This window comes from Trichogramma pretiosum, unplaced genomic scaffold (genome assembly GCF_000599845.2).
Source record: "Trichogramma pretiosum strain Unisexual culture from Peru unplaced genomic scaffold, Tpre_2.0 scaffold12, whole genome shotgun sequence".
NCBI classification, from domain to species: Eukaryota; Metazoa; Arthropoda; class Insecta; order Hymenoptera; family Trichogrammatidae; genus Trichogramma; species Trichogramma pretiosum.
The window spans coordinates 520,206-546,373 of NW_019641690.1; the positions used below are offsets into that span (position 1 = coordinate 520,206).

The 26,168-nt window shown below is 29.7% G+C and overlaps 4 protein-coding genes across 7 annotated transcripts; 2 read left to right on the top strand and 2 right to left on the bottom strand.

Moving 5' to 3' along the window:
* Positions 1-1,694: 1,694 nt before the first annotated feature.
* Positions 1,695-3,881, bottom strand: LOC111694290 (probable serine/threonine-protein kinase kinX). Of its 2 annotated transcripts, XM_023461852.1 has the most exons (6): positions 3,691-3,881; positions 3,452-3,534; positions 3,293-3,415; positions 2,856-3,131; positions 2,586-2,772; positions 1,695-2,440 (listed from the first exon to the last, which is right to left on the bottom strand). In XM_023461852.1, the coding sequence occupies exons 1-6, from the start codon at positions 3,863-3,865 to the stop codon at positions 1,992-1,994; spliced, it is 1,293 nt and encodes a 430-aa protein (XP_023317620.1). In that variant the 5' UTR covers positions 3,866-3,881; the 3' UTR covers positions 1,695-1,991. The 2 variants fall into 2 exon arrangements, with proteins under 2 accessions (XP_023317620.1, XP_023317619.1); XM_023461851.1 differs by having other exon boundaries at positions 1,696-2,440; positions 3,293-3,534.
* Positions 3,882-4,050: 169 nt separating this feature from the next.
* Positions 4,051-7,880, top strand: LOC106654281. Its single transcript, XM_023461849.1, has 2 exons — positions 4,051-4,256; positions 5,070-7,880. The coding sequence occupies exons 1-2, from the start codon at positions 4,071-4,073 to the stop codon at positions 7,638-7,640; spliced, it is 2,757 nt and encodes a 918-aa protein (XP_023317617.1). The 5' UTR covers positions 4,051-4,070; the 3' UTR covers positions 7,641-7,880.
* A 246-nt stretch (positions 7,881-8,126) lies between these two features.
* LOC106649862 (DAZ-associated protein 2-like) lies at positions 8,127-18,743 on the top strand. Of its 2 annotated transcripts, none has more exons than XM_014367549.2 (5): positions 8,127-8,438; positions 16,301-16,369; positions 16,452-16,555; positions 16,622-16,777; positions 17,454-18,743. In XM_014367549.2, the coding sequence occupies exons 1-5, from the start codon at positions 8,423-8,425 to the stop codon at positions 17,631-17,633; spliced, it is 525 nt and encodes a 174-aa protein (XP_014223035.1). In that variant the 5' UTR covers positions 8,127-8,422; the 3' UTR covers positions 17,634-18,743. The 2 variants fall into 2 exon arrangements, with proteins under 2 accessions (XP_014223035.1, XP_014223034.1); XM_014367548.2 differs by having other exon boundaries at positions 8,131-8,438; positions 16,622-16,783.
* A 904-nt stretch (positions 18,744-19,647) lies between these two features.
* Positions 19,648-23,527, bottom strand: LOC106649863 (vacuolar protein sorting-associated protein 41 homolog). 2 transcript variants are annotated; one of them, XM_014367550.2, is made up of 12 exons: positions 23,163-23,527; positions 22,952-23,086; positions 22,610-22,892; positions 22,335-22,533; positions 22,100-22,254; positions 21,782-22,022; positions 20,953-21,706; positions 20,547-20,883; positions 20,229-20,465; positions 20,124-20,168; positions 19,953-20,026; positions 19,648-19,875 (listed from the first exon to the last, which is right to left on the bottom strand). In XM_014367550.2, exons 1-12 carry the CDS (start codon positions 23,181-23,183, stop codon positions 19,822-19,824), a joined length of 2,535 nt encoding a protein of 844 aa, XP_014223036.1. In that variant the 5' UTR covers positions 23,184-23,527; the 3' UTR covers positions 19,648-19,821. The 2 variants fall into 2 exon arrangements, with proteins under 2 accessions (XP_014223036.1, XP_023317618.1); XM_023461850.1 differs by lacking the exons at positions 22,952-23,086; positions 23,163-23,527 and having other exon boundaries at positions 22,614-22,697.
* Between the last annotated feature and the right edge of the window lie 2,641 nt (positions 23,528-26,168).

Sequence of the window (26,168 nt, forward strand, 5' to 3'; positions counted from 1 at the left end):
TAGTCGTAGTAAAAGGTAGAAATTAATATAAGTGAAAGTAAACATGGTATTTACAAGATTCGCTGTAGAATATATCGATAATTTTTTTTTTCAATTTTTTTCTGAAACTTTCGTTATTAGATAACAAATTTAATATAGTTTAAAATTAAATCACTTTTATAGACTTCTATCAAATGTTATGATCATAATTTGTTGAACTTATAAAAAATTTTTTATAACTAATATAACATTTTCATTTTTTTGGCAACTGCGTGTTTGTACTATTGTAAAAATACAAACCTGATGTAATATTATAAAATATTATGTCGAGTTATCGACGATAGTAATTGAAAATAAAAAGATAATTTTAAATTGTCAATCACGTTTAATAACATGCAAAAAAACCTTTAAACACGTACTTATCAAGTCCTGTAATTTTTCGACGCTTCTAAAAATAATATAATTCATATTGACGATTTACAGTTTTTTATTCATAAACTTGCGATAATTGGCCATTATTTCAGAATGCGCTAAAGATTTGATGAATTTTTCAAATTTTTATGTCAGAAAATTTCTTCTTTTAGATCGAAAATTTCGGGGGGCTCAACCCAGTTATAAGATCAACAGAGACAGAATAATAACTTTGAGTTAAAATCGATCGAGAAGAAAGAAGAAATCATATTTAAATGAAAAATATTGGTGAGCAGTATTTTCGTTTGAATTTCCATTCTATACTATTAAAAGAAGATTGATAATTTGAAACATTTTTCGTCACAGTTTTTTTTTAAATTCGCCTCATTTTTTATACTGTGTATAATTAATTTTAAAGATTATCTAAAAAAATTTTGATAGAACATCAGAAACTTATTATTGTGAAACAGACAATTTTAAAGTCAAGTATAAAAATTTGGCTAAATATTGTTGCTGTTAATCTGATCTCTGTTTATTCAATAATATAATGTATACATTATTTATTGTCAATTTTTAAGTTTTTCAGAGACTGAAAACCAATCGAGTATGATAACGGCGGACCCTCGGGCGATATCGAGTGAATATAAGCAAAAATCGTGAGTCGGGGAAGAAAATGGAAAAACGCTGGTCGCAGTCCACCTCGCGGAAGGGAAAAGTGCGCTGGACTCGAGTCGTAGTTCGTAAAATATCGCTCGGCCTCGTCCGGTCTCGGCACTCGGGAGTCGTCATCGCCCCAAAGGTATATAGATATATAGCCGCACAGGAACTAGCAAGCTCACTATGTATGCTACGCCGTACGAAATTGCGAATTTTCGCGCGCGCGCATTGCAAAAGCTGGGATCGCGGGAGCGAACTGCAGCCTCCCTGGCAAAATATTTCTTTAATCGCCACAAATAATTGTAAATCTCAATAAATAAGAATTAAAACACTTCAATAAAATCTAGTAAAATCAAATATATGTGAAAACTTTCAAATAATTTTAAAGAAAATCAAATAATCATATAAATACTCACAAATACTCACTCTACGAATTGGGACTTTTATATTTGTGAGTATTTAAAAAAATTTTTTTTTTTTAGCATTGATTTATATTTAATAATTTATATTATAATATATTTGAGAGTATTGGAGAGTTTTAACTTTTATTATAATATATTTGAGAATATTGGAGAAATATTTTTCTAAATTGTTCAAATGTAATCATACATCTAGTCATAATAATTGTAGTAATTAGTTAATAATTGATGGTCAATGTATATTTTTTTAAATTGTTTCTTTATTCCAAAAAAGAATTTTTTACATTGATTCAGTTTACATTTATAAAAAATGAGTTCTAAGCATATAGCTGTTGTAGCCAAACAAATGTTGCAATAATAAATTTTTAAAAAACTGTTATGAAGGAATTATAAAAAATTGAGAATCTGCTAATACATATAACTATGCTAGCCAGACTATAAAAGTTTGCTAAAAAAAACACGAAAAACAACAAAGAGCTGGAATGAAAATGATGAAAGAATTAAAAAAAAATAATATTGAATGATTTATAAGAAAATTGTTTCTTGATCCGGGTCATTCTCAGTATCCAATTCTGGATATTTATTCACGACGTCCATGTGCTTCTTAGCACCATTTATAGCCCGGTTAGCATAGTTATTAAATCTGCCCTTGTAATAACTTATTATGGACGAATCTCGGTGGTAGAAAGCTAGCATGTGGTCGAAGTGCTTTTTAACAGCACTTTTCTTCCTCGGAGAAAGTAGCTGTAAGTGACGGGTTTTTATGGTTTTTTTCACACAACGTTCTGCCAATGCTCGATAACCCCAGGTTGCGTACATCATTCCAATACAAAACAGTGATGCTTCTTTTTGTTCATAAGCATTCTCAACTCCTGCTTTATTAGCTGTAATGTCACTATTAAGGTTCTTGATTGTTGGATAGGCGTTGATACTTCTTTTTAATTTTTTCACAGCAAGCTCTGCTTGTTCAGCATCTGAAATGCAATAAAATAAAGTACAATTATTCGACCCTATCTATATTACAGTGTACACAGACACACACACACACACACATTAACGAGAGACAGAATGCTTTTAAACAAAACAGAATTTATTATTAAAATAATGATTAAAACTTGCCTTGTTCTTGTTGATGTTCTGCAGATTTTCTTTTCTGTTGAGTCAGTTTGTCATTCAAAAACTTTGCAGCTTTTTCAGCTCTAACTCTCTTTTTTTTTTCTTCGGCTAATGCATTTTGTAAATCCTTATCAGTCACAAATGTTTGGTGACCATCATTATGGTTGGTTGGAAACTGATTGCTCTCAGTCTAAATTGCAAGAAATTACATTTATATTAAAAATGATAATAATAGAGAAACTCTTCAAATGATGTATATATATTCTTACTAACATTTTCCTGCAAAGGTATTTTGCGTCCAACTTTTATGGCATTGGATGCAGTTATCGCCTCTTCATCGTTGATTGAATCATCGTCTTCATCAGAGGATTCTTTATTTTTATCTGAGCTCGAGTATTCTAATGGACTTTTACCATTTGAAGATGTACCCTTAGAAGATACAAGGCCACTGCAGCTGGGCTTATTTGGTTGTTGTAATGTCTTCTGATAGATTTGAACAATATCTGTCATTGTTTTAGCAGAAGCTTGGTTTTTGATGAGTTTATCTTGCTGTAACAAAAAATAATGACTCAAATTAAAATATGTAAATAATTAATGCACAATGTTACTGAAAGCACTCCACTCGCATTACACTAAACATAAAACTAAATAAAAAACAGCATGAAATGATACCTATATCTAATAGCGTATGTCTATATGTAAAGTCATACCTTTCGTTGAAGTTTGGCATCAGCTAACTCATTGGCAATCTCGTCTTCCTCATTATCATCTTGATCATCCTCGCTATCATCATTATCCTGGCTGTCTTGATCATCCTCGCTATCATCATTATCCTGGCTGTCTTGATCATCCTCGCTATCATCATTATCAATTGTTGGGATATCAGATACGTTGAGGGTAGGAAGAACTGGTCTCTTTTTTGTAACATATTCATCAACTTCTTCTTCAGTATCTGTAAAAGATAACAATCAAAATAATTTATTGTAGCAATATTTTGTTACTTAACCTATTTAATATGCAATATTCATCTAAGTTTTACAAAAGAATTTACAATATTTTTATATTAAGATTAATGCAGCATAGTAAAATACAAAAATTATGAACCTACCTGCTACAACTAATATTTGGCAATAGTATTTTTGGTTATTTAATTTACACAAGAAGACTCTTTTAGAAAATTTATACGATTGATGACCAATTTTCTCGTACTTATAATCAGTTATATCATCGGAATTAATGTTAAAATAAGATTTAAGTGACTTAATATAAATGAAGGCCCACATTTTGTTATTAACTAATTAACCTACTTAGACTACAGGTTGACTACTAAGCTTCTGCTTACTACTACTAAACGCGCGAGAATGTCTTAAGGGTGGAAAGAGAGAAAAAATACCGAACCGAATCAATGCGTTTGGCGCCACTATGATGTACAACTATACCGGCAGGCCTTAAGGTCAGAGAACTTACATCTGGTCAAGAAAAGAGTGTATGCAAAGAGCAAAATTGTTTAAAAGTCGATTTAAAATTAAAATAAATAATCAATCACATTCAATCGTAATGTCAGATCCGATTCGTCAAGTGTATAATTCGTGGAAGTCTCCATCATCGAAAAAGAGAAAGCCTAGATCAACAAATTACCGTCATGAGAAAAAAAAAAGAGAAGATATAGTACGTGTAAGTAAATAACCATACAATAGGATTTTGCTATCTCATAGAGGAAGCTCTGTGATAGGGTCGAAAACGAGATTTTGAACCAGACCTCGTAGGACAATTTGGTTTACATATTTGTAAACTAGATTGAATTCTCAAGAAATGTCCGCATGTATGTATGTGTGTGTGTGTGCGCGTATGTCCGAGGCAAAATCTTGAAAATGTTACGGTGGATTGTATTAATTTCAATGGTATTCATTGTCGTTTGTAGTATTAATTAGGCCAGAAAAGTTTTTTGGCAATACACGAGAAAAAAAAATTTTTTTTCGATTTTTCGAAATTTTTTTCGTAAATTTGAAAAAAAATTGTTCTTCTTTTTTCACGTAAAAATGCCGGAATTTTTATAAGGGAATTTTTTTGTTGTCACCATGAAAGCAGCCAAGCTTTAATTTAAGACCAAAAAGATAGGCATTCACCTAATATTATGAAAATTAACGACTCGAATTAAAATTTTTTTTATGTAAATTTGAAAAAAAAAATTTTTTTATTTCACGGATAAATGCCGGAATTTTCACTACTTTTGTTATCATCATGAAAGCAGAGCAGTCAAGCTTTAATTTAAGAACAAAAATTGAAGACCAAGTAAAATTCTATTTTTTCTTTTGAAAGTTTTGTATAGATTTTTAAATTTATTAGTATTAAGTTTTAGGTTAATATTTATTATAATATAATTAAAAGAGAATGAGGAAGCACTTTGCCAATGACTTGGCAGCGTTTTTTTTTTTATATTTACGTTATTTTAAAAAAAATCTACATTCAAATATTCATTTCTTCCAGGCTGTCTGTGGTGACACAAGTGACGATGAATTTGAAAATTCTGGGGATTCAAGTTTGAACAATTTGAATGCACTAGACAATGCACTTTTCGAAGAAAATGAACTTGAACAAGCCGACGAAGTGAAAGAAGTGGGAAACGCAGAGTTTCACAATAACTTGAATCAAGTTGATAACAATTTTTTTGCTCAAAATGATCAAATCGATAACAGTTTTTTTGCTCAAAATGATCAAATCGATGACAGTTTCTTTGCTCAAAATAATGATTGGGTGAATATTGATCAAGCAGACATCAGGAGTGAATACGATAGTGGAGAAGAAGTGGACGTTAGCGATTACGAAAATATACGGTCAGAAAAAAAAATGTTGAACAAAAAATTGTTTCTCAATGAACGAATACGTAAAAAAACAAATACTAGTAATGGAGAAATAATTTTGATGTGTATGTTATTAGCGATTCGTCACTCTTTCACTTGGGCAGCATTATTGGATGTCATGGATTTGATAAATAAACTTTTTGATGAAGATATAATTAAAATGAGTAAATTCAAGCTTATGCAATTTTTCCCTGGGCGCAAGGACTGGTATGTTTACCATGTGTACTGTCCTAATTGCAAGCAATATATAGGTAATCGTGACGAATTGTCAACAGTGGTTGCTTGTGTTTCTTGTAAAGTCACACAAATAGATCCAAAAAAGTGTCCATACTTTTTAACACTGAATATTAAAAGTCAGATACAAGAATTACTAAATAATCCTCTAATACAACCTCATTTAAGTTATCGTGAAACCCGATGTAAAAAGACCGAGGATAATATTGAAGATGTCTTAGATGGAGATCTATATAAAAGACTTTCTGCGCCAAACAATATATTACATGACAAATTAAATTTTTCGTACATTTTTAATACAGATGGTTGTAAAGCTAGCGATTCGAGCCCTGTAAGCGTGTGGCCAGTATTTTTAAAAATTAATGAATTACCACCTGCAATAAGAGATAATTTCATTATTTTAGTAGGGCTGTGGGTGAATGAAGTAAAACCCACTATGAATACATTTTTACCACCATTAATTAATGTAATGAATAGTTTATCATCTGAAGGAGTTGAATGGAACAGAAATGGCAAAATCGTTAAGTCCAAAATAATACCGTTTGGTTGCTGCGTTGACTCGCCATGTCGATGTAGTCTGTTAAACATGAAACAATTTAACGGAAATTATGGCTGTACATTCTGTTATCACCCAAGTGAACAAGTAGATGGTGTTCGAAAATATCCGCTGAATGGGAAGTTTTATCCGCTTCGCAGCCATGAAAATATCATCCAAGATATGCTTTCCACGCGTATACGCGATGAACGAACAGGAAAAGTAAAAATACAAGAAGTGACTGGAGTTAAAGGACCATCCGCTCTAATGAATTTGAAATACTTTGATCTTGCTGATGGCATGTCCCCTGATAGTATGCACGCAGTTTATCTTGGGGTATCGAAACAAATCACAGAAATAATTCTAAGCTCATCTAAGGAACCTTATTATGTGGGATCTCCAAATCAGTTAGCAGCAATTGATCACCGACTTCTTTCCATCAAAACACCAAAATGTATTACAAGAACAGTAAGATCTGTACAAAAACGAAGCTTGTGGAAAGCATCTGAGTGGCGATCATGGTTGCTTTATTATTGCTTACCTTGTTTGTCAGGAATTCTCTCTCCTAAATATTTCATTATAATATCAAAAGTGGTCAGCGGTATTGAAATTTTGCAAAGAGATTCTATTGGTTATGATGATGTTAAATTTGCAAATAAATTATTGGTAGAATTTATTATAGAATTTGAGAAAGAGTTTGGAAAACATAATATAACGTACAATGTACATCTTTTATTGCACATCGCAAGGAGTGTTCAAAATATGGGCCCATTGCAAGTACAAAATGCATTTTGCTTTGAAAATGAAAATCGATTACTACTACATTTAAAAAAAAGCCCAACAGAAATTGCAGTTCAAATTTCGAATCGTTATTTTGTTTACAGATCAATACCTTTTTTTTCTACATTATTTCCAATTGGCACAAGAGTAATAGAATTCACAGACAATTTTGAAACTCGAATAAAAAATTGTGCAAGGGTAGATTCTGCAGTAGTAATCGGTGTGGGAAAACCTTATACTCTCAATGAGTCTGAACAGAAACTTTTCTTCAATTTCAATAGTAGTTATTTGAGTTACCACAAATTAATTTATAAACATCGTAGGTATACTACAAAGGCTTATGCAGAAAAACTAAAAATAAATGACTCTTTTATTGAATTACAATCTGGTTGTAAGGGAGTAATTACAAATATAGTCGTCAGAGATGGATTTATGGAAAAAGATATTTACGTATTCTATCATCCAATTGTAATACTTAATAGTAACTCTTTTGATGTGTCACATATAAAACACATTCAAGAATGTACAATTGAATCTAATACTTTACTCGTTTGTAAGCCTACAAATATTAAAAATTCATGCATTTTCATAGAAATTAATAAAAAACAGTACATAAGTTCCATTATACAAGGAACTCTCGGAGACTAAAAATAACGTTAATGAGCCGTAGATTTTAAGACATTAATAAAGTATATCAAAACTTCTTCAAAAAATTGTTTTATTTGGCGAACCTAATTTTATATTTCTCACATTCACGCAATTCAATCGTAATTGTCCAATTAATCAGACAGTTTATTTTAAACGTCTGAAAATACTATTATTTGTAAATTGTAAATTGATCAATATGATCACTCAATAATCAATGAAAAAACATGCTCAATAATATCAAATTCGAATAAATCATAATGAATTTCTAATAAAAAAGAATTCAAAATAAAATTTAAGAATATTAAATAATTTTTAAGAATTTCTATAATTATTTATTACTTGTAAAGACAGAAAAATAATTTTAAATACTGGCAAATATCAAATTCCCAATTCCGGCAAAGATTCTTTGGTGGTATTTGACAGTATTTAAAATTATTTTTCTGTCTTTACTAGGATTATGAATATCTTTTGCCAGGGCTGCAGCCCTTACGTATACCGTGAAATCTCGTTGGTGACTACTGGTCGATTACTTGCGCGCAAATTCTTTGTTAGTTTGCCAGAGCGCTATACAGATATACCCCGCGGACGCATCGACTGCACCTAGTCTCTGAGTACGCTGCTATAGCGCCCGTATCACTCAACTTTGTACGTATATAAGGCTGCACGCAAAACTCTGTCGCCTTCTGCACTTGGTTGAAATCTGCTTGTCCTAGTTGCACGCAATCGGTTGATGAGCGAATTTCTCGTGTGACTACGTCGTTGCGCACATTTTGTAAGCAATAATGACAGACAAAAAAGGTAACTAACATTATCTATTATTACCCGTATTTTAAATCACCATACCCTCCCAATATATAAAGGAAATCCCTGGCTCTGGCTATTGAATAATCATCCGTAGGTTCATGAAATTATTTAATTCCAAAATAATACGTCCTTGTCGGAAGTTTAGCTGTATCGCAATAATGAGTGCGATGCGCTATATTCAACTCATTCCTCGACAGCTATAATATATGCTACGATCAATACCTCGAATCCACCCCGCTGCCCCCTCGTTTTCATCTACCCGTGTCGTATCGACAACATGGCTTCTTTCACGGTAAACAACTATTTATAGGGAAGGCATTTCAACGAGTCAACTTACATGTCCCGTCTAATTAGGTTTCATTGTCATAAATATTCGGTAATAAATAAAATCCATAAAGACATATCTTCATCCATGAATGTACTCAAGTAGTATACATTTTTGTATGCTATTTTATTTATTTCATTTGGAATGAAACTTTAATTACCATGATTATCCCTTCATCAAAATATTGGTTATTAGTATTGCTTTCTTATTCAAATTTATTCAACTGGTATGGTATTTTTGTCAATGCCAGAGCCAATTTTTTTCAAAATAACTTAAGAAAAACTAATCTTTTAAGGTATCGGTTTTGACTACATTTTAAATACTTTTGAAAGAATTTCTAAAATTTCTTATTTGGGGATTACTTCACAATAAATATCATACTGCAAGTATCCAACTGATGCATAATTTTTTTATTTCTTTAACATGATAGACCAACAATTATAATTGCTAGTAATTTATAATTTGAAGATAAATAAAATTTACTACTATTTTTATCTTCATTTTTATATAAAGATATGCGATCAAGCTCTGTAAAGTCTTGAATTGTATTAGAAACAAGTTGTTATATTTTTGATAAAATATTGAAAATAAAATTACTGAGTTATTGAATACCATAAAAATGTCAAAAATAATTAATAGACAGTAAAAAAAAGGATAGTTCCTACAGTTGTGGCTGTCGATATGTTTGCAGTGGACCAAAATGAAATCACTGACGATTTGATTCAAGTCAATAGGTGGAGTCTAGGAAACTGGAACTTTTGCAGCATAAGCCACGTATCTAACCTCAGCTTCTCTATATATTACATTAATAATCACTACATGTTTTAACTAAAAATACATAAATACTTATTGATATTCATCATGTGTATATATATAATATAAAAAAAATATATATATGTATCTAATACAAATATGTATATATATTTAATTTGTATAATGTTCAGTCTTTTAACTCAAATAATCAGTCTGTTGAAAAAACATTAATTTTAATGATAAACAATTTTAAAGTGAACCACACTCGTTTTTTACATGACTATTATATTTATTTGAGCTGAAGACTCCAGTTGTTGATGCATTTAAATCAACCAGTATATGTCATATTGATTTGGATGTATTACTAGATATTTCAAATTCAAATCATGAAATTGGCTGATTGCTTACTTATTACATTACGTAATAACTATTTACTTATGTAACAATTTTCGACTTTTCTCTTTCATATTCATGATTTCAGAATATATTCATTTTCAAAACTTTACATAAGCAATAGAAACAATTACGTTAATTAAAGAAAGAAATGTTTAATTTCAATAAATTATTTTTATTTCTTACAACATAATTAATTTTTATTTAACACTTGATGTAGTGCATGAGCTTTGTATTGATCACATGGTGTGGGCTACAATTTTTTTTTTTAAGAATTTAATTTATGCTATTATACAATGGACTCTTTTTGTTTCTTGAAATGTCTAAATAGCATAAATTAACTTATTCAAATAAATTTTGCCAAAAGCTTATGGTCTAAATTTGCATGAAAAGAAGTTTTTATTTTTTGTTGTAACATAACAAAAACATAGTAAAACTTTATAGTGAAATAGTGTTTGAAAAAGCTTGAAATTATCAAAAAAAATTATTAAATTCAAGTTTAAAATATTGTTATGAATGTTAATCAATTTTTTGATCATGTTTATATTTTTTGTATAAGTGCAACTCAAATAAATAAGTAAATTTATTGAAAAAGAAATATTTATTCATATACTATCAAGAGGTGCCAAATTTGAACACCAGCATGAAATGAACTATTTTTTAATTAGTATTGTCAGTGATTCAAAATGAAAATCTTGCATGACAAGTTTATTTTTACTTAATTGCACTCTTTGAAATATTTTATATATAAGCATGCCATTTAAAAAGTAGTGTCATTTTTTTATTCTTATTTATAAAATATTAAGAAGTACAATACCCAAAATTATGAATTTGAAAATGAAAATTTACATCAAATGGAACATTAATATTTTTATTGTTTCATTAAAACTTTTAGTGTTAACTGAGCCAAAGGTTTTATATGTGGGCTTGATACTACAACAAAACTGTTACTTTCTTCTGGGGATTCACAAAATTAGAATTTTGACCTAAGAAAGTAAAAAAAAAAATGACTTAAACTTGAGAAATGTGTCATATTTGACATTCTCCTTTTTACTCTTTAAAATACTTGAAAAACTATTCATGAAGAAATTTTATTCCTAATAGAATTATGGTATTGTTCAAAGCATGTTTGATTATATAAATAAATTCAATATAATTATAAATATTTTTTAACGGTAATGAATGAAAATTAGATCTTATACATAAGAAAGTAGGATTATAAATAGTATTTACAGTAAGTATAAATTAGAAACTTATTTAAACTTCTTCCTATTAATCAAGTTTGAATAACTTTTATCTACAATAAAAGCAAATACTAGTCCCACTATCAAGAAGTTCTATTTAAAAGTATTTTACGAAAATAAAAGTACCATGAAAAAAGCAAAACTGCTTTCATAGAAGTCAGGCAAAGATAATATGTTACTATAACATTTTGGGTTTGGAAAGAGATAAATTATTAATGAACAAAGAAATCTATCTTCTCAACAATTTAAAATAAAATTTTAAATTATTAATTCATATCATTACTTAATCGTATTTGAATTAAATTTAAATTTTAATAGCATTCCATTTTTTTCGGGTTCCACAATTTAATCGTAATGTGATTGACACTATGTCAATTCCAACGAACCATTACAATCCATGCATTTGAAAAATAAATAATTTATTTAAATAATTCTTTAATTAAAAAAGCATTAAACAAAGATTCTAACAATTTTTCTTTCCATTACTCTTTCTCGCTATTGCATTTCGAATTGATCAATTTTGAATTCACGTTTCTCGTACATTTTGATTAGGTAAAAAAACCCGTGAACAATGCGATTATTTACGGATAATGGATTGACCCATCAAATTTAGGAAATGAATAACTTCGTCGATGTTTGAAACTTATTTTCTGCAATATAAAATTCAAATTTCAATTTCAGTTATTTATACAACCAACAAGTTACCAAACAAGTGCCCAAACGGCATTTTGCCCTCAGTGTACGCTTCTTACATAACAATAACAAGTATGATATTACATACAAATACGAGGGATTTTACTGTACACCAGGGTCCAAAAACGTTTCTTGTACCCTAAATTTTGTCCGATGAAAGGGATTTGCACAATGCTATTGCATAAATCTATTTTATTACTTTTACGGTTTTTTTATAAAAAGAAATAAATTTTTATAATCAAATTAGAAAAGAAAAAACCTATGACGATTTTTTAAAATATTTTCTATCGGACTAATTAAGTGCTCTGTAATATTAGAAATTACAGCATAGCATCATTAGTATTCTTCGAGAACAACAATTTTCATGTTCAAGTTTTGTGATATAATGAAAAATCCTGCATTGTATAATTAAAATTCTATAAAGGCTTTCGATCGAACCTTTGAAAGTTTCAATCGCTTGAAAGTAAAAATTGAAAGCTCAATCACTTAACCGAGTTGAAATCCACAACTATTTTTAGGCTTGCTGTTTTAAAAAAGGATATCAGCAGTTTCTAATGTTTTCGCTTAATGTACGTAATCGTACAAAATACGCCATTACTTTATGATAAAAATATCTTACTTGTACGATACTTGCGATATTAATTAGTGTAATTTTTATTGGTTTATCTCTCCTATAGAGAGCAGCAAGAGTGACTAAATTACTCGGCGCTCGGTAATGCAAAATTAAAATGTGGTTTTATTGATGATTCATTGAAAAGTAAATTGCGTAACTTTAAAATTTGTTGATCTACCGTAAGAGTCATTTTCTAAAGATTAAAAAAGATAAACAATCACCCAAGTATTGTACCGGTTTTTGCATCACTATGTACAGACAACCAGCTTTTGATAGCTACACAGAATGTTGTCCTTCTCATATATAGCATAAAGTGCTATGAAAAATAAAGGTTTTCGTTCAACCCCAACCGAAAGTAACATTTTTGGGCCCGTGGCTTAAAAAAGTTGCTACTCTATAGGCTAAGAGATTCACGAAAAATTGTATACACATCTCAGAAAAATAAAAAGAATGCTCGAGTTAAGCATCGTCCCAGTTCATAACGAGCATTCTTGATTACTTCCATAAGTGCATAATGTAATTGTAATATAACTATAATTATTTATTATGTATTTGAGGTGATTCTCTGACCAATTCTCACTAAGTAGGGCACTTTTTGCGTGATGTACTATATATTGTTCCATATGGCTTCACTTTCTCTCAGTTTATAAATTATCTCATAATATGAAGGTAGTTAGTCAGTAAAGTAAAATATTGTGCAAAACCATGGAATTTCTAGTGATAATTTCTTGAAATACTATCTCTTTCTTTACAAATATTTTCTACTTTGATGAAAAATGAAATTTTTGACAATGAGCTTTAAAATTATAACATTATTACAGACTCTTCACATAGAAGAAGACTCTGTAAAGTCATGTTATAAAATCTTACATTTCATTTAAATGACATGAAATTAAATTGAGAAATTACTCAAACTTCTTTAAATGCATATTCACTCTTCATTGTCTTAAATTTTTTACAATTTTATATTAAAAACTCATCATAAAAATGCCAAGTATGAAATTACACATAGAAGTAGGCTATAAGATTTAATTGAACTTGTCTGGCCAACTACCTGAAATGCCAAACCTTATAGTAAACAAATGGACACTTTTCATAGTTTTGAGATAAACATTTGAATTTTAAATAACTGATTTAATGTATCTTTAAGGTTTGAGCGGAAATATAGACAAATGTACTTTGATAGCTTTTAACTCAACTGCCGAATGCTATTAGTTTTGATCTCAGATTCTATTACATGAGCAATTTAAAAAAAAAAATAAAAAAAAGTAAACATTCGAATGAGGAAAATGTAAAAAATATTGTGTTGACTCGCGTGTACGACCATCGGGAATTGTACTTGTATGTTCGAGGAGCTTGATGAAGTACGCGAATGTTAAAGATTTTCAGGGATATTTTCTATTTTAATTCAATGGACAAACATATAAATTAAAAGAATATATCTAGTTTTGTACATCCTGGACGGAAAAAATATGTAAAAAAGAGTGAAAATTAAATTTAAAATACCGATTTTAAATAGCCAATACACCATGATCATTTTATCACATTAATCCACGTGTTATGACATCTTTGAATGCCGATAAGAAATATGCATCAATGTATTTTTACATAAGGGTAATTGTTCACTTTCTTAGAACACCTTAGAAAAATTCCTTATGGTCAATACAAACGCACTATCATAACAATATTGCTCTAATTTTTGTCATACAGATCTGCCCATATTTAGAATTTCTCATGTATAGATAATATCAGAATTTTTACACACATGTGTTCAATTGTGATATCCTTAAAAAGTGACCTCATTATATTTAATGTAGATTTGGCTTGATCAGCACAGCTAACTAAAATCCGAATTTTATCACTTTCAGATTGTAACTTGAGTAAAAGCGGCACAGTTTCAGTTCTTATAAAAAAATTTTTCTTTTTTAAATCGTTAATGTTTCATAAAAAGTACATACTAATATTTTTAAAGACCAAAAGAACTTCTGTCGCTTTTACCTGAAACCAGTACGATATTCATATAAATATATGTGTGTATGAATATGTGTACGTATACATATATTTTAATTATTATTCTGTATGTATACGTTAAAATAAAATTAAAAAATTTAAATTAATGAGAGTCAATGACTTTACGGTTTATATACACCTCGAATTAAAAAAACTGTATCACTATACTTTACAGATTCACGAAATTTTAAATTTTTACTGAAATACTGAGTTTTTTTACGTACTTTACGTGTATAGTTTGTCTCTTTTGCATATGCTCATAATCCATGTGTTTAAATTTGTTCATATGTTATAAAATGCGAAAATAATCGTTAAAGAGACACCGAAGCAAGGCCAAAATGAAGAGTTTTTAAGACTTCATGAGTGTTCCATAAATATTTTTCTATACAAACTACGTGGATACTTCACTTGGTTGTTTTCAGTGTAGCTTTTCAAAATAATATTGATTTGAAATCATAGGTTACTTGGAAAATTTTAATTTGGATCTGGCTTCAGTATTTCTTTAATAAAGAAGAGTCTTTGTTTTGTATACCTCTTTGGGGCATCAATGGTCAAACCTTCAGACAAATTGATCGATAGGTTCAAGGGTTCCTAATAGAAATTGAAAATTTTTGGTATCGATGTCGCGTTTTTTTACCATTTTTGGCTGTATCACTTATTCAAAGTCCAACATACAGTCAAAAAATGTTTCATGGATACTCAAAAAAGTGAAATTTCTACTAGGGACAATTCATTGTTTATTTTAATAATAACATAACTCAAGCAAAATTGCGGTAAAAATTGTGTATTGTTATCGTCGGTGTCTTTGATAATCTTTGATGTTCCAAAAAAAGAAAAAAAATTTGTTCGCGATGTAAGTAAAAAAGCTAGTAACCCAGTGTCAAATTTAATTTTCGTAATTTTGAAAAGTACATTAAAACAAGAAAAAAGTCTTACACCAAGCTTTAATAAACTAATCATTTTTGAAAGTGTATATAAGCCCTTACACCAAGTACTTGAAATTACAATTGAATACCTGTATTCTACACGATACAACCAATTGATTCTCGTTAAATACGTGTTGTTATGTGCCTTCGATAAAATCTGATTTATTTGTGTTTTAACTATTTTTCGATATAATAAACTGTTACAAAAAAAATTGTACAAAAGTACACAAATTAATGCATATATGCGGAAAATTGCAGGTACATAGCATTTAATAGCTAATATGCCCAAATTGCTGCACTTATTCCTTGTTTACAAAAATGCCATTGTTAAAAATAGAATTCTTTGATCGAATGCTATTGAAACTGTATGCAAATCGTAGAAAAATGCAAGATAATCTAATAAGGTAGACAAAGGTGGTGCAGAGTATGGGCACTATTGAACCGACCATACTGATATATTATTCTATTCACCAGTACTTAGTGACTAACATTGTTTGAGCTTTAATTAGTAATTTACTATAAATAAAGATTTATGTCATGTGTTAATGATACTTGGGTGTGGGAATTTATAATAGCATTCTTTCGTATACAGCCTGGAAGATGTTATTGAGTCTAATTGTCACATACGCAAAAAAGGAAAAAATGAGGCGAAATCCTCGCTTTTGCAATACTTATACTTTTTGCGCTGTGTTGGACATCAATAATGGACTGAAAGGCACATAATGCGTCACTTTACATATCAACCAGAAAACACGTAAACACTGGCTGGTATGTAAGATGCGCAGAGTCACATTTTTTTGCGCTGTGGTACTTACATATTCAGAGTTATCCGTGATTGGCTTGAACTTAGCCAATATTCGAATTTGCATATACCTGAACATTTGTGATTTTTGTTGCAGCGTATCCCGTGGCTCCACACCCTCCAACTGGTTTCGTCCCAGCTCAAGCACAACCTGCTACCTATGGTGGTAAATAAATTGCTTCATAAGTTTTAAATGGCGTTATTATTGTACTACAGTTTTAGTAAAATTTCATTTTTATTCACTTCAGTTCCTGGTGCTGCACCATATGGAGTATTTCCGAACCAACCACCAATTTATGCTGCTCAAGGCCCGCCACCACCAGCTTATGACCAAACTTTAACTCATCCAATGGTAAGTTTATTTACTTTACCACCAATTAATTCAACTTTTAACAAAACTTGAATTATTTCTGTGCAGATGTACCAACCTATGTACAGTCAGGGGTACCCGGGTGGGTACTTAACTGGATATCCTACGGCTTACGGACCATTACAGTATTATCCACCATTAGCTGCTGCTGCAGCATACTATCCAACCGCAATGCAACCAACTCCAGTTCGGCCAACGATTATGGTACCCGTGAGTCTTTTTGAATATTATCATTCTATTAAGATTTATTTTAGTCTAAGTATAGCATAATTTTCGCGGGTCGCGAAAAAGCCAGTTGCTCTGTATGGAAGTGGTGTACGCCGCAGCTTTCTCTGGCATACTTGCCAGAAGGAGCGCGAAGCGCGCTTCTCGATCAATGAATAAGCGCAACTTTTCAAAAACATAATACAACTTCAATACATTTTAGCGACGCCTCATACGAAAAGTAGGTAGTTTACGTGTTAAGTTAAATGTAAACTTACTTTTCGTAAGAGGCGTCGTTAGTATGATAATAAAGACATAAAGAAAATATTGTAAGAAAAATTGTCAGTTTAATTAAAATTTACAATCGTATTGAACTCACGATTCACCTGTAGCTACTCTAATGCGGCAAAGATTTTACATGGACTTACATAATCACTTTTTAAAATGGAAATAGTTTATTAGATAACATACGCGCGAAACAGATGACTTATACAGGAGTTCTTATTCACTCGAGCTTATGCGAGCTTATACGAGTCTGCAAAGTCTTCCGCGTAAATCTTCTTTCTCGCGCACTAGTTGCATATGATATTTTCTAATGTCATTAGCTAAAAAGTTTTATACGCATGTTTTTTTTTGTTGCTTTTGACAATAATAATGATATTTTTTATTGGTTCAGAATGGATTTGACGGAACAAGGTTTGATGGTATTTCACAACCGGTTTTACCTCCACCTCCACCTGGAGTAGCAGCTAATGCAGCTCAACTAGCTGCGATTGCAGGTCACAATGTTGCCCTCACACAGAAGAAAGGCTCGTTCCTAGGAGGCGGTGCAGAAGGTGGTTACACGTTTTGGTAATTTCTCAAACTGTACACTACTTTCATGGTTCGCACGAAAATGGGCAAAATCTAATATATCAAGAGGATACATGAATCATCCTTTTCAAGTATCACGTGTTATCATTCAAATTATTAGATAATGCTTTTTTTAAAAAGAAAAAAGAAAATGGAGAGGTGACGATAGACTTGTCAGTTACTTGAAGTTCACCTATAATACTTTTATAAACCTAATGCTGTAATAAGTGAATTCTAAATGTTCACTTTGTATTCTATATTGCGTAGTAGCATAAAAGTTGAAATTGAAATAGCTTGTTTCAAGCTAAATATTTCTATCTACTTAGGATTTTTTGTTTATTTAATTTAAGTCACATTCATAAGGAGGACTATAAATACTGTGCAGTATTAAATATGAAAATAACTAGATATATGTGCTAAAAAATTTGGCAACTTGGAATGGTATTTAAATGACAATTATTTAAGATATATGATTTTAGAAAATGTTCAATAAAAGTTAAATTTGTATATATAATTTTCACAATTCAAAACAAACTAGTATTAATTCAATAAAAAGTTATAAAAAATTCAAGAATATATACCCAACAAGAAAAAATTATTGTCAGGGTATGTCTTTGAAACGATTTTGTTGTATGAAATATTATTAACATGGATGATGAAAAATTCAATGTCAATGAAATATTTTGTAGTAACCATTTTTTAATGTACAAACATTATTTTGTATTTTTTTTTATTGTTATTATTTGAATAAAAGTACGATAAGTATACTTTCTTACACGAAAATATGTATATGAAAATGAAATGTTTTTATGTAAATATATGTGTTTTTGTATACATGTATGCATTTTACACATATATACACACTTACATGCACATTACAATGCACAAATGATTTTGCCATATGAAATTTAAAGTAAAGAAATTTTCTAGTTTTTTTTTATATGGTATGATGGATGCCTCTTTTATATTTTTAATTTGTTTTAAGATTTAATTATAATTGAATTAACTAAAGATACTCAATTGTTATTGGTTTAAATTAATGAATTATAGCATGTAAATTTTTCTAGTCCAAAATGTTATTTCTATGAATACACCATTCAAGTTTTAGACTTCATTATTTAATTTTTTATTTTTAAATCATTTCTAAAAACAATAAAATTTACTTTTATAATTTTTACATCAATCGAAGTCGTCAATTTTTCGTGTAGCTTATAACAATTTTAATTTGAACTTTTTTAGCTATTATAATCAAGAGATCTTTTTTCACTGATGTGCAGCTGAATTTACAAATTGAGCCCAATCATCAATCGTAGGAGTTTCTCCTTTTCCGCGTTGACGTCTAAGTGTCTAAAGCAAAAAAACCATTGGGTGATACATTGTAATGAACAATTTAATGACCCTACAAAAAGTTTTATTACGTTTTTTGATTTTTTTTGTGTTGCTGAAACTTTACTAGAAAATTATTCAGTTCACTGTTGACAACTCAAGTAATGCAGACAAATTTTACCATTTGATTTAATTTTAGAAAGCTGTAACGTTTCAAAGTAAATTTTTTAGTATTTTAAGTCTCATTAATAATTCATTAATCTTAATTTAAAATTATATTCTTTATTCTATTATTAAATTTAAGGCTTGAAAACAATTTTTTGGCAAACGTTGAGGAGTGTTAGCATGCTAGAAGTAAGCGAAATATAAAATGAATAGTATTTTTAGAAAAATATTTTACAAAATATTCATGGGTAGGAAACCCAATTTGGGGTAGAATAATCAGTTTTTAAAAAATGTTGAAGACATTTAAAAAGATACCGAATCCAGGAAATTTTCCACGTAAGTAAATGTCTAGAAAACAACAGAATGAAGATTTGCTTTTAAATGTGAATTTGAAAACATTTATCATAAAGTGACTGAACTAATAACTTCCACTTTTAGCTTTTGTATTTTTTGAATCTCTGGATAATAATAAAGACGAGCTATATGGACTCCTAAACCGGTTTTCTTGGGTTAAATAAGATGATCAGTTTTAATTAAAATAACAATTTATTTAAATTGATTGTAAACAGTCAATGTAATTTTAACAAAATATACTTATAATGTGTGACAGAATCAGTATTTTAAAAAATGATGATATTATACAATTACACAGCCTCTCTGAATTTTTTTTCATCATTCTGTGACATTCAATCTTATGCAGATCATATTTTACTTGGCTGCTTATTTTTTTGGTGAATACATATTGTACAATTTTCCTAAATATAAATTATGAAGATATTAGAAACTTCCTTACATATATTAGTAAAATTTATAACTCAATAGTTTAACTTACAATTATTTGAAGATTTGTTAAGCATTCTTCATGAAAGGAATGTTTGCAGTTGAAAACAATGAGATTTTTGGGCTCTAAAAAAATAGATAATATAGTATTGTTTCAAGAAAATGAATATACTATTATGAAGATTTTCCTAAAATCATAAATTAATTTTAATTGTGTCCATACCTCGAATGATTATTTTTCTATGACAAGCTCCACACATATGCTCATCTAAAATAAAAACCAAAATCTATCATTGAGAAAAAAAGTTCAATTATTATCAAATTTTACCGTCGACTAGAATTCCTTTTTGATGACTTCTGACCAATCTATGATGCAACTTGAAATAATCATTTGATAAAATTTTTTTACATCCTTCTTGAATTGAGACTTGTAAAGTATAATCCCGCATCATTTTTACCAAGGCTTTTTTTAACCCAGGAATTTCTAAATTAGAATCGATGCGCTCTACCATAAGTTGAGGATCAAGATAAGTGCCAATTTTTTTCAGAAGAAACGTTATAGCGTCTATGAATAATATAACAAATTAAATTGATTAAATTGATTTCATTCAAGCTGGAAAAAATTTTGCTAGAAAAAATGTTTTACCTGGTTTGTCTAATGAATAAAGAATCAAGTCGTTCCATAATTCTTCATCATCGTGTTCTTGACAAAATATAATTGCACTTTCCAAATCATTTAACTTTCTTGTCATTAGTTGTAAAGCCTGCAATGTATTTCCAATCCTTCCAAGTAAATATACCATTTCTGGATAAAATTGTTTTTGATAGCAAATGTCTAAAGCTTGCTGAATTGGATAGTTATCGGACCGTTTTAGGAGTGGTAACAATTTATTTCTTGAAAAATTTGCATACAAGGAAACGAGTAAACCATGATATTTTCCTTTTGTATTTTTTGTATCTTTCTTATCCAAGGCATCTAGATACTTTAATAAATTAAATCAATGTCAAATTTGTTCAATAAAAATTGGTTTTTAACAATTATAAATTTTTACCAAATATAAATAGTACTGATTGTTTTTTAATTTTTCAACTATTATTTCTGGAGATACTTTTTCCTTTTCCAAAAAAAATTGTATAGCCTTCTCAGAATCTAAATCCATTAAACCTTCTATCATATCATAAACTGAATCATACAATTTATGTTTCTGTATTAATTGAAACACATCTTTATGTTTAAGTTTCAAATACATGGCTAGAGCTTTATCATATTTTCCATCATGACCATATAATATAGCTAATGCTTCTAAAAGCACATTTTGACTATCACTATTATGAACAGAAAAATGTCCTAATACCATGTTAATAACAGCAGTAACAGTATACAATTTTGGAGACCATTCTTTAATGAGTTGCAAAAAACCAATTGGATCTAATTTCAAGTATTCATACAAAACCATCTCATAAATATGTGAATCTAATGTTACATCACCTCTAGGTAGATATGCAGATATGGTACGTAATTGATGAACTTTGGCAAATTTGTAGACTTCTTCTTCCCAAAGTTTTTTATTCTGGCCTAATATAGTTAAACAAAGCTTTCCTGCTGCATCATATTTTTTACAGTTGAGCAAATGATCTAGGTAAATTCTACCAACATCTGTCACAGAGTGCTTACAATCTTTTCCACCAGCTTGAACAACTTCTAAAGCTACTTCAAATTTTCCATGATTCAGTAACCACTGCACTCTATCATTTACATTGTATAGACTAGCAACTACAATATCTTTTGGGCTGACAATAAAGAATCTAAAAAAAATGGAATTATAATTATTAATAGTTTAGCACAATTATAAACAATTCCATAATTTGAATCATGATTACCTATTTTCTTCTACCAAACAATCCAAATGGTAATCATTGCAATTGTATTCTTCATAGCCTCTTAAAGACAAAGAATTTGCACAAATAATATTGTAATCTTGATATTTTGGTTCTACAATGTGTAATGTTGGCCGTTGACTTTTACCATTTTCTGATAATTCTTTTAAACATCCTAGCAATACTAATTGATTTTCTAATGGTGCAATTCCAGAAATATAAAAATTGACTTGAAACGTTGAAACTAATTTTTGAGGACAAATTAAAGTTTTAAGAAATTTAATTATTTTAAAATTAATTTTATCATAATTTTAAACAAACCTGGTTCAACAATAAACTCTGTGCATTCATTGTTTATTAAATCTCTTTCAGATCTTTTTTTGATTTTGAAAATTCTTACAGTATCAACCCAACCAATTAATAAAGTTCTATCATCTGACCACCTCATATTACATCTAAATTGCTCAGCACTTGCTCTACAGAATAATTTAAAATACTAATTCTTGACAGGCTTTCACAAATATAAATCATTAAGAGTTAAAAATGTTTAACTTACTCTGTTACTTTCATACATTTTATGAGACCTAAAGAAACTCGAGAGTTTAAATCATAAATACGAACGCCATTATCAGAAGCCCAAGCAACAAAGTGGCCTGCCCATGATATTGAATATACACTTCCTTCAGCTTCCCATAAAATGGTTGGTTTCATTCGAGATAAAAATGTTTTTTCATATAAGACTAATTTATCATCCCCTGAATAAAATAATCAAAATATTTAATTATATACATGTTAAAAACGTAGTGAACTGTAATAGTTGAAATTTTTTACCTACTATAAATTTTCGACCACTCCCACTTTTATAATATTTTGGATCAATTGCTATACTTTTGACCCATCTACCTGTACTCATGTTGTGATTATTTTCAGTACTGTACAAACCATAAATAAACACTCTTCCATCGTTACTGCAAGATGCAATGAAATCACCATTCTCATCGATAGAAATTTGGTTGACAGCTACTGAATGAGCTTGTAAACTTTTTGATTCAATGCTGTTTCCTTGATGATCAAGTATATGAATAGCACCCCAATGTGATCCCAAACATAAAAACTATGAAAAATGTTAATGTAATACTCTTTGTTAATAAAAATAAATCATTAAGACCTTACCTTTGGGTGAACAGCAATGCAGCTGGCAGCATCTTTTTGCAAAATATTATTAACGTCGTTTCGTAATCGTAGAAATTTTAATCTTGGTTCGATTTCATTATCAACATCATAGTTGCATTGACTCTGAGAGTCCTCCTAAAGAATTTCATATATTGTCAAAAAAATTTCATCATTAGCATAGAAATACTTGCACATTTTCAAAATATTCTACCTTTTTCTTTTCTGAGTCCATTTTTATAGAATAGATTTTTAGTTAACCTGTAGTTGACTATAATTATAGAAAAAAATCAAAAGATAAAGCGAATTATCACTAACACGAAAAAACATACATCACAAAAATGTATGTAAACATGTCCGATTTGGCATGAGTAAGTTTAATCATAATGATACTTCAGCTAGTGATAGGTAGTACTGAAGACATCGTATGTATAAGCTATACGAAGAGTGCAGAGTGTAGACTGTAGAGTATACTCGGCATAATGAGCGAAGGGGCTATACGCCGCGTTTGCGCGAATAAAACTGCGCCCAATGTCGATTGTTAGTAATTCAACTTGGATATATTTTCATAAACCGATCGCTTCCTAAACTTGTCAAATCATTTAGAGTGGATAGTGAATACTGGGTAAATGAAGAAAACTCGAAGCTAAGGGATATGAACAGGATATTAGCTTTTGCATATAGTTGACATTTGTAATTGACAAATTTTAACCACTCCATTAAACAAGTTCTGCGAAATAGACTTAGTAATTACTTTTTACCTCGCGAGATGAAATTACTATTTAGTATATTTTACATACCCATTTCAACTGTTTTTATTACTAAAGCAATAAAATTATAGTAAAAAAATTTGCAGAAAATCATAATAAAAAAGTTACATTAGAATAAAAAAAACCGCTGCCAATGTATTGGCAAGTAGCTTCCTCATACTTTTTTTTTAACTTAAAAATAATTTGAAAATATTAACATCATCTTTCTAATTACGAAAGCGAAACGAAAGCGCCTCTCAGCTTTATCGGGTATCTCAAACAAACAATGCAAAAAAAAAAAAATTTTTTTCTTAAATAGAAAAAAAAACGTTACGTTTATCGATAAATGAATTTTTCTGGCTTCGTCCCTATGTCATAACGAAAAAAATAAGCCCTCCCCCGTCACGATACGTGCTACCGTTATCGAGAAATCACTCTACACAGCCATACAGCCGCATACACCCACATACATTCCAAAATGTGTCAAAAATTCGATCTAGTATATAGAAATATCATTAAATATACCCTACGATTACTCTATAAAAAAGCCGAAATGGAGCCCATCACAAAGCTTCCTCTATGAGGAAGCAAAAATCATTGAGATAAGACGGAAGTGAAGCTAAAATTATCATTTTCAAATACATTTTTTTAAGATTTCCTCTTGACATTCAAAATTTAGACAGATGTAGATGCTCGTGATAGGTAGATAGATTAACCCGTTTCGGGCCAAACGGACGAAATTTCAGTTATTTTTTCATTCGCTGTAAACTCTGTGAAAAAATTATGTCAGAAATGTCAGAATAGTCATAACCGACGTAAAATTTTATGAACTTTTCGAATCCGACGTCAGAATTGTCAAAAAAGTTGATGTGTAAAAGTTATGAACAATTAAACAATAAAAAACACGATTTTTTTGAAAAAAAATTTGATTTGATCCGAATTTTCGAGTCGAAACAGACTTGCTCTATAGGTCTAACACGTTTTTTTTGCGTCCATGGGGTGTAGACTTAAAAGTCCAATAGTTAAGATATCGAAATTCAACATTTTCTCTATAACGTTTTGTTCCTAGGCGCTTGGTTGATAAAAAAATTGACTACATTCATATACGGTTTTTTTCTACGAAGCGCCATTTTCGTGTCCGCCGTGTTAAATTTCGATATCGTAACTATTGGACTTTTAAGTCTACACCCCATGGACGCAAAAAAAACGTGTTAGACCTATAGAGCAAGTCTGTTTCGACTCGAAAATTCGGATCAAATCAAATTTTTTTTCAAAAAAATCGTGTTTTTTATTGTTTAATTGTTCATAACTTTTACACATCAACTTTTTTTTACAATTCTGACGCCAGATTCGAAAAGTTCATAAAATTTTACGTCGGTTATGACTATTTTGACATTTCTCACATAATTTTTTCACAGAGTTTACAGCGAGTGAAAAAATAACTAAAATTTCGTCCGTTTGGCCCGAAACGGGTTAAATAACCCGTAGATTAATAGAAAATGTCAAATGGAAATCTCAGAAAACGCGTTTGAACATTTTCATTTTAGAATTTCTTTGGTATTCTCGGGAAATATTATACAGTCTTAAAAAACACTAAAATAAAAATTTAAAAAAAGTAGTTATACCAGAAATATTTTTAGATACGTTTATATTATGATATCAATTTAATAAAAAGCAGTAAACCCATTCCACCCAGCATCTTAATCTCATTTTTACCACGTTGTTGTACTTATAATACAATAATTTTTAACACAATAACTTGAAACTCTCCGAAACAGCTTCAAACAATTGTTTAAATTTCACATAAATATGCAAGAATAAATTTTATTTTAATGTCATCACATATGACATTAATTGATCTCGAAGTAATTTTTGAACTTACATATTTTCTGATTTGAAAAAATATTTCAAGCAATTTCAAAAACAAGTTTAGTTTTGTTATTATAATTTACTAAAGTTTCAAAATGTTGAATCTAACGTTCAGAAAAACTAATTTATGAAAATAATTAATTTTCCAAAAGGTTTGCTAAAACCTTAACATTCTATATTTGATAAGTTTCTTTAAATACTATTACACGTTGACAAAGATGAGCAAAAAAAAGTTTTTTGGAAATTGCTCGGGTAATAAAGTAAATCTTAAAATTAGTGTCGAAAAGTAAATGGAAAAAATACAGAAAAAAATCATTGATGAAGCCGATTTTTCAAATACAGTAGCTGATATCGAATGAATACGTTGCGTCCATGAACATGTTTAGCCGGAGGTGCAACGATAAAAACAAGGTCGTAATGATTGTTCAAATTCGGACATTTGATTGCAGCAAAAACGCTGTGTAAATTTCGACTTGTCATTTTTTACCGATCGAGCTCGATTAACATGAGAAGATGACCGGATGCACGTGTAAGTCGCATGAAAATATAAAGACGCGTTCGGTAGCAGCGATCCATGGTACTCTTAACGAGCTCTCCGAACG

What these genes read in the sequence shown, in the direction of transcription:
- LOC111694290 (XM_023461851.1), bottom strand. Translation starts at nt 3,865, where the DNA reads ATGTGGGCCTTCATTTATATTAAGTCACTTAAATCTTATTTTAACATT. An exon ending in CCAAATATTAGTTGTAGCAG is followed by an intron (nt 3,535 to 3,690) that starts GTAGGTTCATAA and finishes TATCTTTTACAG; the next exon opens with ATACTGAAGAAGAAGTTGAT. An exon ending in ATGCCAAACTTCAACGAAAG is followed by an intron (nt 3,132 to 3,292) that starts GTATGACTTTAC and finishes TTTTTGTTACAG; the next exon opens with CAAGATAAACTCATCAAAAA.
- LOC106649863 (XM_014367550.2), bottom strand. Translation starts at nt 23,183, where the DNA reads ATGGACTCAGAAAAGAAAAAG. An exon ending in GCATTGCTGTTCACCCAAAG is followed by an intron (nt 22,893 to 22,951) that starts GTAAGGTCTTAA and finishes CATTTTTCATAG; the next exon opens with TTTTTATGTTTGGGATCACA. An exon ending in TTATTCATTAGACAAACCAG is followed by an intron (nt 20,466 to 20,546) that starts GTAAAACATTTT and finishes TATTATTCATAG; the next exon opens with ACGCTATAACGTTTCTTCTG.
- LOC106654281 (XM_023461849.1), top strand. Translation starts at nt 4,071, where the DNA reads ATGCAAAGAGCAAAATTGTTTAAAAGTCGATTTAAAATTAAAATAAAT. An exon ending in AAAGAGAAGATATAGTACGT is followed by an intron (nt 4,257 to 5,069) that starts GTAAGTAAATAA and finishes CATTTCTTCCAG; the next exon opens with GCTGTCTGTGGTGACACAAG.
- LOC106649862 (XM_014367548.2), top strand. An exon ending in AAACTTTAACTCATCCAATG is followed by an intron (nt 16,556 to 16,621) that starts GTAAGTTTATTT and finishes ATTTCTGTGCAG; the next exon opens with ATGTACCAACCTATGTACAG. An exon ending in GGCCAACGATTATGGTACCC is followed by an intron (nt 16,784 to 17,453) that starts GTGAGTCTTTTT and finishes TTATTGGTTCAG; the next exon opens with AATGGATTTGACGGAACAAG.